Source organism: Pongo abelii, chromosome 21 (assembly GCF_028885655.2).
Source record: "Pongo abelii isolate AG06213 chromosome 21, NHGRI_mPonAbe1-v2.0_pri, whole genome shotgun sequence".
Taxonomy (NCBI): Eukaryota; Metazoa; Chordata; class Mammalia; order Primates; family Hominidae; genus Pongo; species Pongo abelii.
Genome location: NC_072006.2, coordinates 20,065,656 through 20,077,080, shown reverse-complemented (window position 1 = coordinate 20,077,080; position 11,425 = coordinate 20,065,656). Strand labels below are relative to the sequence as shown.

The 11,425-nt window shown below is 53.1% G+C and overlaps 1 protein-coding gene across 3 annotated transcripts in view; it reads right to left on the bottom strand.

The window, feature by feature from the left end:
* Positions 1 to 5,012: 5,012 nt before the first annotated feature.
* Positions 5,013 to 11,425, bottom strand: part of SYNDIG1 (synapse differentiation inducing 1) — a 206,034-nt gene continuing 199,621 nt past the window's right edge. For 2 of the 3 annotated variants that reach the window (XM_024239164.3, XM_024239163.2), the window contains exon 4: positions 5,013 to 6,286. In XM_024239164.3, coding sequence (XP_024094932.1) covers positions 6,128 to 6,286 — 159 coding nt within the window. In that variant the 3' untranslated portion in view covers positions 5,013 to 6,127. The remainder of the gene's footprint in view (positions 6,287 to 11,425) is intronic. The other variant, XM_054541651.2, reaches the window with a different exon arrangement.

The following is an 11,425-nucleotide window of genomic DNA, read 5'->3' as shown; positions in this document are numbered from 1 at the left end:
GGAATGAAGACATTAGCTCAGGTGACTTAGGGGAACTGGGACCATCTTGTTCCACCTGCACATCTTGAATGGTGTAATAAAATAGTTGAAACCCAAATATGGATGCTCTGGCATATATAGACAACAGATCCAAATCATTGACCATTTTTTGGCTGAGTCATGAGTTGGACTGGTGTCCTGAGGTGTCATAAGCAAAGGCTGATGAGAATGGAGAGCCCTGGCTTAGAGCTGGAGGAAGTGGTGCAGATACCGTGATTTTGTGTCACCTCTCTCTCTCTTAAATATCTTATTGCTATCTCTGTCTATGTACATTCAAATTTGCCCCCAAAGACCTGGTTTCAGTAAAAAGCAAAGTGCAATCCCCTAGACGCAGTAGGAGGCGCAGGGGATAAGCCCTCCAGGACCTATCTGGCACCTCCCAGAGCACCTTGTTTTCACTCAGCCTTTACTGACTGAGAGTAGGCCCGGTTGTTGAATTCTCTCTGTCCTGGGCAAGTGCAGCCCTGGGCTCATTCTGTGCTAGAGCAAAGGGCATGCGGGTGACGGAGGAGATTGACGACATGCTCAGCTAAGAGGACACTTGTCTCGCAGTCTGGAGCCTGGATCCGCCATGTTTGCCCCTGCATTGCTGGGGCGGGTGCAGTGGCACTGAGAAGCCAGGTCTGATGCCAGGGCAGCCACAGCACTTGTCCTGGATTGGAGCAGAGGCAGAAATCTCGAGAACAGATCAAGGCAACTATTGAGATCTAATGTGGGAAGTGTGTGCCTGTGGCTCCTTGTTGTGATATTTGAACACAACATGGTGACTGTAGACATACATTAGGCAATTGAGTTGCCTGCAATGAAAGTCAGAGAGGACCTTGGTCAGAATCAGGACGAAGACATTGTCCTTGTCACTCCTGACTAATGGCTTTAGGGCCATGATGGGAAGGCCTGGCAGTGGATGCTCCAGCTGTGCTGGAGTGTGTGAGTGAGCACGTGAGCCTGCCCTGAGAGCCCTGGGAAAGAGCCTGCCTTGGGAGCCCTGCACACCAGCCCACCCTGGGACCCCACCCTGGGAGCTCTGTGCACTAGCCCACCCTGGGAGCCCTGCACAGGAGCCTACCCTGGGACCCCACCCTGGGGCCCCACCCTGGGAGACCTGGGCATAAGCCCACTCTGGGAGCCCTGGGTACCAGCCTGCTGTGGGAGCCGAGCACAGGTCTCGTGGATTCAGCTCTTGGCATTCCTCATTCTCTCCTGTGGAGCCTCCAGCATGTGCAGCCATAGGCACTGTGGTGGGTCCGTGGCCTCTGCTGGACAGAAGCAACCAGAGGCAGCTGTCAACAGTGGCTAGAGGCCCTTCAGGCCACCCTCTGACCAGTGTGAGAGGCTCACAATGGGCATCCTGGAGCGGGTGTGGGTCAGTGTCCCCAGTGTGAAGGCCAGGACTCAACCCTGCCTGCACGCTGCTGTCCTTGGGCCTTGAAAGGTTTCCTGAAGAAAGCTGTCCTACCCCATGGGCCTTCAAAACCAAATAAACCAAACCAAAATGAAACAAAACAAACAAAACACACCAAACAGCATCAGCAGGAGCAGCAACAAAACCCAAAGGATTGAGCCCTTGGCCTTTCTCCTGGAGTAGAGGCTGGTTTCCCAGTTTTCAGCTCAAGCAAATACAGGTTTCCCCGCAGCATGAATTGCCCCTCTCCTGTTGTTTGGGTTTGGAAAGCCAAGCCCGGCCCCACCCACTGGGAATGTCTCTAGTCTGGTGCTTCTGCGTGGAGTCACCCACATTCACACCCATCTGCTTCTTTTCCACCTGGTAGATTTGGGCAAATCCTTAGAGCCCTCAGGGTCTTCCCCTGCCCAGGGGGGTCATCCCATTATGCATACCTGCCTGGAGCTCCATCCCAGCCACCCCCATCCCCTTGTGCATGGGGCAGCTGTACTCAACCTTCTCATTTCCCAGGACCCTGTTCTGATGCCCCATGCCATGCCCGTCCCTCACTCCTGTGAGAAAGTGAAGCCACCCCTGTGGTCCTGAGTCCTGCGGCACCTTAAATGCATGGTCAGTAGCTCCTGCCCCTTCTTCCTCTCCCCACAGGGAGCTTTGACTCTTTCCTGTGAGGCTCAGGCAGTTGACAAATTCATTACTCAATGGACATGCTTGTTTGGCAGGGAGCCTGCAGTCTGAAGACCTCCTTTGTCTTGGTCTAGCATCCACCGTTACTTTCAAAGATGAGCAGAATATTCAGACAAGAGCCTCAGGGGAGTGAAACCCCCACCCCTTGGACAGCCAAGCTCGCTCTGAAGAGGAGGGAGGAACTTCCAGGAGGTCACGGGGGTGGGGACAGCACAGCCACCGCCGGTGCAATTGATCCCAGTGTTATCAGCACAAAGCAGCGCACGGAGGCATCCCTAGGTAGGAGATGGGACGGCCATGATTTCCAAGGGTTTGGTCTCCGCTCAGGCTATGAAGGGACAGTTAATGGCTTATTGGCAAATTGGATCAACAGATGTCAGTACCGATGGCAACTAATGCAGGTGGACTTTGAGGGAAAGAGGGAATCACAAAAATGTCCTCATAAGGACAGGCATTTCAGCCCATCCACTAGGAACCTCTAAGGGATGCTATGAAACCTCAGGGGTCAGATCCTGAACTTAGGCCATGGCTCTGGAGGGTGGCTTTGGCCATGGCCTCAGCGCAGGCTCCACTTGACATTGGTATCCAGGGCGTGGGAGCGGCGATTGGCAAGTAGGAAGATTGCTCCACTGGTCATTTTAAACCCAGAGGCTGCTGCAGAGGGCAGGGCCACCTGCAGAGCTAGCTGAGTTTGAGGGAAGCCCTGTCCCAGCTCTGGAGGGGCTGGTCCTGGTGTCAGGGGGCCTGGTTCCTGGTTAGCTGTGTGGCCTGTCTGTGGCAGCTGCAGATGGCATGGTGACCAATGATGGGTCCTCCCTCACCATGTTCTCCTCAGAACCCACTGTAGTTCCCTGGGAATAGCTGGGGTATGACACCTGGTCAAATCAGTTGGGACACTTGCTGAAGCTGGGGACGCCTGGGGAGGCCGGGGTACCTGGGGAGGCGGGAGTATCTGGGGAGGCGGGGATGGCTGGGGAGGTGGGGGCGCCTGGGGAGGTGGGGGTACCTGGGATATGAGGATGCCTGGGGAGGTGGGGGGATGCCTCGGAAGGCAGGGACACCTGGGGAGGAGGTGGGGACGCCTCCCTCCTGGGACTATTGAGAGGATGAGGCGAGGTCATGTGTGCCTGGCATAGCTGTGCTTAGTGGATGCCACGTGGGCCTAACAGCAATGATGCAGGTTTAGGGAGGTGCAGGTCACTTCGACACATTCGGAAGATGGCTCAGCTGACAGCAGTCACTAACACAACCACCAAAGATGATCTTCAGTCACTTTCCCTGCCGCCAAGGCCAAGCCATTCGCAGGGCTGCCACACACTGTGCCTAGCTGCCAGGTGAGCTGCTGGGCCCCATGGCTGCCTTCAGCTGGCCCTGTCCCTTGTGCCTACCTAAGACCATTTACACCCATAGGTAAAGCCTTTGAGAAAGACTTGGCAGAGCTTGACAACTTAGGGCCAAGCCCCTGGGAACTGAGGCTTTTCCATCTGGAAATACAGAGGCTGGAATAAGATGGGCAGTTGGTCTAGCAGAGGTAAAGTACCTGGAACTGAGGGCCTGGCTTAGGGTGACTGTGACAGTATAGACAGAAATGATGGGTGTGGATATACAGACAGGTTCTACTTCTTTACCACATCCAAAGGTATGCACCTTTGGGGAGCCTTTGAACTTAAAATGGATCATTTCAGGACAAGTACAAAGAAGCCCATTTGACACAATGACTTGTGATAAATGAACCCTGAGCGATGGAGGGACACAGATCAGCCATGGGACAGCCAGCCAAGGACATGATAGTAACCATGACCACCTGCTCCTGCCAGGCGCGATGGTCTGTGCCTCGTGCCTTCCCCAGCAACCCCACAAAATGGGGTTTATTGATTATCCTCTCCAAGAGACGAAGCTCAAAATGGGCCTTATTGATTATCCTCTCCTAGAGACGAAGCTCAGAGAAGTGTAGACTTTTTTTTTTTTTTTTTTTTTTTTTGATGGAGTCTTGCTCTGTCTGGCCCAGGCTGGAGTGCAGTGGCACAATCTCAGCTCACTATAACCTCCGCCTCCCAGGTTCAAGCGATTCTCCTGCTTCAGCCTCCCAAGTAGCTGGGATTACAGGCATGCACCACCATGCCCGGCTAATTTTTTGTATATTTAGTAGATACAGGGGTTTCACCATGCTGGTCAGGCTGGTTTCAAACTCCTGACCTCGTGATCCATCCTCCTCGGCCTCCCAAAGTGCTAGGATTACAGGCGTGAGCCACTGTGCCCTACCGAGGTGTAAACCTTTACCCAAGATCACACAGCTAGAAAGTAGCACAGGTGGATTCAAATCCAGGTTGGTTTGAACCTAAACCTATGCCCTCCATGGCCGGTGACTCTAACTCCTACAGGGGTGTGGCTGGCTTCCCTATCTACTTCTTAGGGTTAACATCCTACAGTGCTTGTGAACCACCCAGGAGAGACAAATGCTAGATGGATCTCAAATTTGACCCGAGAAGACAGTGCTAATAATTTTCAGAATATTAAATGTTCGAGGTCAAGGAGGAGAGTGTCAGGCAGAAGGATCAAACCCAGAGACCTTAGTCCAGGGCAGTGGTTCTCAACCTTGGCTTCATGTTGCAGTTACCAGGCCACATCCTGACCCATCAAGTCAGCCTGGGGCTGACCCAGGCCTCAGGAATTTGCTAAGTGCTGCCGGTGGAGCCACTGTCCTGGAGAGGGGGTCTCTGTGTCCACTGAGGGGATTAGGACGATCATATTTACTGGTGGAAATTGAAGTGGCAGGGACTTCGGTTCTCCTTTAGACCCCCCTACTATTTCAGCAGTGGAGGCCTGAGTGGCTCTGCAGTTCCTTAAACCACAAGGAGAAAGTATAAATGAAACCCAACGACAGCTATTCATCAGAAAGAAAAGTCTTAAGCGAAAAAGCTAAAAGATAATTTTTTGTTAAGTAATGAACACTCGTAAAACAGCAATGAAATGGTATTAAAATGTCTGTGATTACTTATTTCTCAGCATTCATCTGGTAACTTAAGCAGCATGAAGCAAGAGTTGCACTTTAAAAAATGACAAGAAAATAGCTATTCATTTAGTCGACAGAGTAAGGCCCATCTCGTTTCCAGGATCACTAGTTTCTGCTTATGACGGGGTGAGCATCCGCCAGCGCGGTGATTGGGAGGCGCCCCTGTGTCTTTAGGCTGAGGCAGTGCCCATAGCTGCAGTGCCTCGAGTTTCTGGAGCAACCGCGGGGCTCTTTCTTGAGGAGTCTTGGGAGGGGCGGTGGCCTGCCTCCCCATTCTAGATCAGCGAGGTCCCAAGAGTGCGTATTGCTGCGGGGTAGCTGTGGAGTGTAGACACGTTCCGGAGGTGGCTCGACATCCTGAGGCTGGGGTGGTGTGAAGGGAAAGAAAGAAGGGCAGGTCCCGGGCTTTGCTGGCTCTGCTTCTCAGGGTCAGGCCAATGGGTCTGCAGAGCAGTGCAGCGGGGATCCTGCCAGCCGTGGGGTTGCCTCTTTCTTCCCAGCCCCATTCTCGTCTTGCAGGGAAGGCGTGTGGACTCGGGGGGGGGGCACAAAGGACTCCAGCAGGGCCACAGACAGAAGAGTGACGTGTCCCTTGTCCTCTGCCTATTGCACCGTATTCCATAAAAAATAAACACTTTTTTGGACTGTTTGTATATTGCTAATGCGGTGGCACTCTGGGCACTGGCAGGCTGCAGAGAGCCGCGCTGCCATTCATCCACCAGAATCCATCCAGAGACAGCCTTGCGGGCTGGGATCTTTGGAGCTTTCCTTTGGAAGGATTAGCAGTGCCCGTCTGTCTGGTGCTCTACACAGTGCTGTGAACATGAAATTAAAGGATAAAAACAAAAGAAATCCATGGGTAGGAAATCCCAGGGCTTCGTGGCATCATTTGGCAATCATTTGTACTGTACAGCATCATGCGGTATGCCTGCTTCCTCCACGTACACACAGACCTGGCCCCGGGTGCTCCCCCTCCGTTCGCAGGAAGCTCACAGGTGGTTGTTCTTGGAGAGGTAGGCGATGAGGGCCACGGCCACGCCCACATAGACGCCAGTCCCAATGGTGATGGACAGCACTGCCAGGAATAGGGCCCGCCGGGAGCTGGTGCTGGCCTGGTGCAAGTCCCCCTTGGCTACGGCTTTGTTGGTCTGCAGAGTTGGAGAAGAAAAAGGAAGTCATTGTAAGCAAGTTGGAACAAGCAGTGAGTGGAGGGCTCATCTACGGCTCCTGATTCAGAAAAAGGCATTGTTGATGCAGAGAAGGCTGAGGGGGAAACTGTGCTCACCCCTGCTATGACCAGGGCCGTTCTTTAACTGCAAGAAACAAATGTGGGGCTGGGGTCTGCTGCTGCTCCCCCACACCGCAGGGAAGACAGACTTCTTTTCTACTTGGCCCCAAGGGAATAAGAGAAGGCTGGGAGTAGCCCAACTGAGTTCCATCAGTGTGGGGTCTGGGATCTCCAGCACCAGTATTGAGGGATGGGCTAGATACGACTCCTCCAGTGCTGCTCTTTCTACCAAAGAACGGTGTGCTTGTTTATTTGAATAACTCGTAATTTTCTAAAGCATATTTCTATCTATCTTATTGAATCTCTGCTACCCACTGGAGGTGTGCAGAAGGCAATGACAGTTCTCATTTCCCCTAGAGAAACTCCGGCAACACTGGAGGACGCCTGAAACCTTCCTCCTCAGCTGCCTCACCTGCTGTGGCCATGAGTCATTCACTTCCTGATGGTCCCCACCCTGGACATGGTTGGCGTTAGTAAAATTCATCCATCAATAAAATCATTTGATATAAAACTAACATCTATATTCCAGAGTGCTCAGTGACATAACCAGGTGTTGGTGTAATCAAATTCATGATTCTTGGGGTCATAAGGAGATGGAAACATGGGGGTTTTGGAGGCCACCATGGAGGGACCCCCGGAGTAAAATGGCTCATTTGGCAGATGGGGTGGGATGCTACAAAAGCACTGAGCCACGAGAGCCCACGTGATGCTGAGGAGGGTTGACCCCCAAGCCACCCTCGGGCCCCCCTGTGGTCAGGACTACCCTGGCAGAATGTCCTAGCTCATTCTCATGGCCGTCTCCAGAAAGCCAGCTTTCTACCGGGTCCCATTTCCACCTGAGGTCAGTGACATTACTAGGTTTTATAGGTGAGTATGGGAGTCGGCATGTCGTTTGCTCAAACACACCAGCTAAAACACACCAACACCTCTGCAGTGGACAAGAAAGGCTCACACTCAGAGATGACTCATGACATGAACCTGCATCTTCCACGGTCTCTGAGCTCTGGAAGTCTGTGTCGTGTGGGGAAGGGATGCCTGCTGCTGCTTGGCTTCCTTCTCGCTCCCCTAACTTTCGGATCTTAAAAGCTAGTTTTTATTTTTTTCCTCCCCAACTTTTTGTCTTGGAACTGAGCTTGAGAGCTCACTGTGGACAATTCCGGAGGGAGCAGAGATAAAGGGATGCAAAATGGGAAGCCTCCTAGGACAATGAATGAATAAATGAATGAATGAATGAATGAAGTCATGATGAGCCAAGTCTGTTTCATGCAGCAGCGCTCCCACACACGCCCACATCTCAAAACACAATTTCTTGTAATTGCCTTTCCTTAGCACTAACTGAAAGAGCCATCTCTCATTAGGGTCATGGGTTTGTGTTCCTGCCACGATCACCAGCCTTAGTGCCATCCCCATGGCTATGCAAAGGGGTGTGGAGAGGAAGGTGGAGCCGCTACAGCTGCCTGGGCACTTGCCAGCAGCATTCCCTGACCCCGGCGGGAACACCCATGCTGGGCTTCCCAAGCTCATGAAGGCTCACACATCTGAGTACCCACTTGTGGAATAGTTGCCTTCCTGCTCACTTGTAAGCTCCCCAAGGCAGAGCCCATGTCTCTCTTGTGTGTTGTGGTCTCCCTGGGGCCTGGGCTGGGCTCTGGCGGGATAGGAGGAACGCGATACTTCTCTAACTGGGGCACGGTTCCAGTCTCTCTGGTGACGTTGAGGAGGAAGGCAGTGGCATGGGGCTGCCTCTTGACCTCAGTTCTGGCGCAACTCTGCAGGTTCTGCACATACACGCACCAGAGCTCTCATGCTCAAGCTGGTGTGTCTGCTTGAGAACCACATTTGCTCTTTATTCTCATTCTCCATGCTGGGGGAACTTGATCCGCCGGTTCATATGTTTGGCTCTAACAAGAAACCTAGAGAATGTGGTGTGTTAGGGTCCTGATCGTGGGAGATATGTCAGAAACAGCAAACAGATGCAGCCTTAGCAAGCAGGCTGCCTTCAGCAATGTCAGTCAGCATCTGCGTGTCATAGAAGCCAGAGTTTCTGGGGTGCCCACTCCCACAAGGCAGAGACGTCATTTACATACACAAAACACACAACGTGGTCTAATGAAGGTGATTTACCTGACGTGAACCTTTTGTTTCAGAAAATGGATAACTGTGGCTGTGAAACAGCTTGCCCATTCCTTTGACAGGGTGCAAATGGGAAGACTCGTTTCCATCCTGACAGCTGCTGGACGAAAGCTCCCGGCTCTTTGACAAGCTTTTTTGCTGTGCATGAGGGCAGGGCAAACTGACCTGAGTCTAAGAGTCTCTGAGCTGAAGGCAAGGCTTTGTGTGTAGGTGCAAAAAAGTTTGTCAAGATTGTTATTTCTTGAGGCTGGTTTTCCTTCCCTGCTCTTTTGCCAACAGATTGCGAGTGAAGTTTGTCACTTTCTTTATTGGCCTTTCATGGAAAATAAGTGCAGGTGGTTAGAAAGTGCAGGTGGTTGGGGAAGCCCCAAGCAGTGCCCAGTGCCTGCACCTTGTGCCAGCGGTGGGCTGGGGGTAGGGGCTCAGCAGGACCCAAAGACACTATTTCTGCACTGTGAGGGCTCTTCAGAGAAAGTGTTTCAGCTCACAGCACAGGCAGAGCCTTAACAGCCCAGGGCACAAGGACTCATCATTGAGAACACAGGAAGCACCCGGGCTCCATCGGCAGGGCTGGCTGCAGGGCATCAGACATAGCCCCCAAGGGAGATGTGCTGCAACCTGAAACCCACCAGTCACTGAGCTCCTGCACAGCCCACATTGGAGCATGATGTGTGCACTGTGGTTCTGGAATTAAAAGACCTGCTTTCTCTTCCCTAGTTGCAAAGATATGTAGAAGACCCAATTTTTAAATTGAAGAGTAAAAGTAAACGTGCGCCATAGCAATGACAGTTATGGAAGCACCCCCTTCCCGTCCCTCAAGTGCAGAGCTGTTCACACTGAGGAAATAAAAGTTACACAAGCAGAGGATGGACAGCCAGAACAAACGTGCTTTGGCTGAAGTTGTCACCATTAGAACTGAGGTCCAGCCACCTCGTACCACCGCTGGGTCACACCTCCTTAGGTTGAATGGTCACTACCAAGTGGCCAAGTCAAAGGAACTGGCTGTCAAAGGACCGAGAGCTGTTGATCCACATGTAAAGGTCATGTTGCTCATGGCTTCGTGATGAGAAATGACCAGTTTGTGGAGGGACAAAGTCAATTTGCATTCCATGGGTGGTAGTGTTTAATGCTGAAACCCACCAGCAATTCTCTCTGGTGGAACCCCCTGCCCTGCCCATTGGTCACATTTTGGGGAATGGTTCTATCTGAAGGGAGTGGCTTCTTGTGAAGGTGGCAGAGAGGTCTGGGAGTCGGTTCTAGGCCCTGCTTCCTTCTGACGCTCCTGGTGGATCCAGGTCTTGCTCTAGTTGGGGGAGTGGCCAGGCTGCCCTTGCCCAGTCCCCTCGTGTCTCCCCTTCTCATGCCCACCTGAGGTACCTGGTTTATCCACGAATGTATCTTGGCATATGCTGGCATGCTGAAGGCCTGTCCTTCCCTCCCTCCTCCCTCCCTCCTCCTTTCCTTACTTTTTCCTCCCATCTCCCTCCTCCCTCCCTCCTTCCTCCTTTTTTCCTCTCTCCCTCCTTCCTCCCTCTTCCCTCCCTCCTCCCTCCCTCCTTCCTCTTCCCTCCCTCCTTTCTGCCTCCTCCCTCTTTCCTCCCTCCTTCCTCCCTCTTCCCTCCCTCTTTCCTAACTCCTCCTTCTTTCTTCCCTCCTCCCTCCCTCCTTCCTCCCTCTTCTCTCCCTCTTCCTTCCCTCCTTCCTACCTCCTCCCTCCCTCCTTCCTTCCTCTTCCCTCCCTCCTTCCTCCCTCTTCTCTCCCTCTTCCTTCCCTCCTTCCTACCTCCTCCCTCCCTCCTTCCTTCCTCTTCCCTCCCTCCTTCCTCCCTCTTCCCTCTCTCTTTCCTACCTCCTCCTTCTTTCCTCCCTTCTTCCTCCCTCTTCCCTCCCTCCTTCCTACTTCCTCCCTCTTTCCTCCTTCCTTCCTCCCTGTTCCCTCCCTCCTTCCTAACTCCTCCTTCTTTCCTCCCTCCTCTCTCCCTCCTCCCTCCCTCCTCCCTCCCTCTTTCCTACCTCTTCCCTCCCTCCTTCCTACCTTCTCCCTCTTCCCTTCCTCCTCCCTCCCTCTTTCCTACCTCTTCCCTCCCTCCTTCCTACCTTCTCCCTCTTCCTTTCCTCCTCCCTCCCTCCTCCCTCCCTTCTTTCTCCATCTTCCCTTCTTCCTTCCTACCTCCTCCCTCTTACCTCCTTCCTTCCTCCCTGTTCCTGCCCTCCTTCTTAACTCCTCCTTCTTTCCTCCCTCCTCCCTCCCTCCTTCCTACCTCTCCCTCTCTCCTTCCTATCTTCTCCCTCTTCCCTCCCTCCTCCCTCCCTCTTCCCTCTCTCCTTCCTACCTTCTCCCTCTTCCCTCCCTCCTCCCTCCCTCCTTCCTACCTCTTCCCTCTCTCCTTCCTACCTTCTCCCTCTTCCCTCCCTCCTCCCTCCCTCCTTCCTACCTCTTCCCTCTCTCCTTCCTACCTTCTCCCTCTTCCCTCCCTCCTCCCTCCCTCCTTCCTCCATCTTCCTTCCTTCCTTCCTATCTCCTCCCTCTTTCCTCCCTCCCTCCTCCCTCGGTTTTCCCTCCCTCCTCTCTCCCTCCTTCCTCCCCATCTCTTCCCTTCCTCCCTCCCCTTTCCTCCCTCCCTCCTTCTTTCTTTTGCTCACTTGCTCTGTAACAGAAAGTCCAGCTGGAAGCTCCATCCCAGGCTCCACATCACAAGAGACACACCCTAGGATGGTGACAGGGACCTCCCCGCCCCCACCCCCAGCAGCCTTTGCCTATTTTCTAAACAAGAGAGCAGAACAAATTTAGATGCCTCAAGGCCTGTGCCTCCACAAAGGGTTTGGAGGCTGAGAAGCATTTTGAAGGACTGATGGTGTGCTGAGC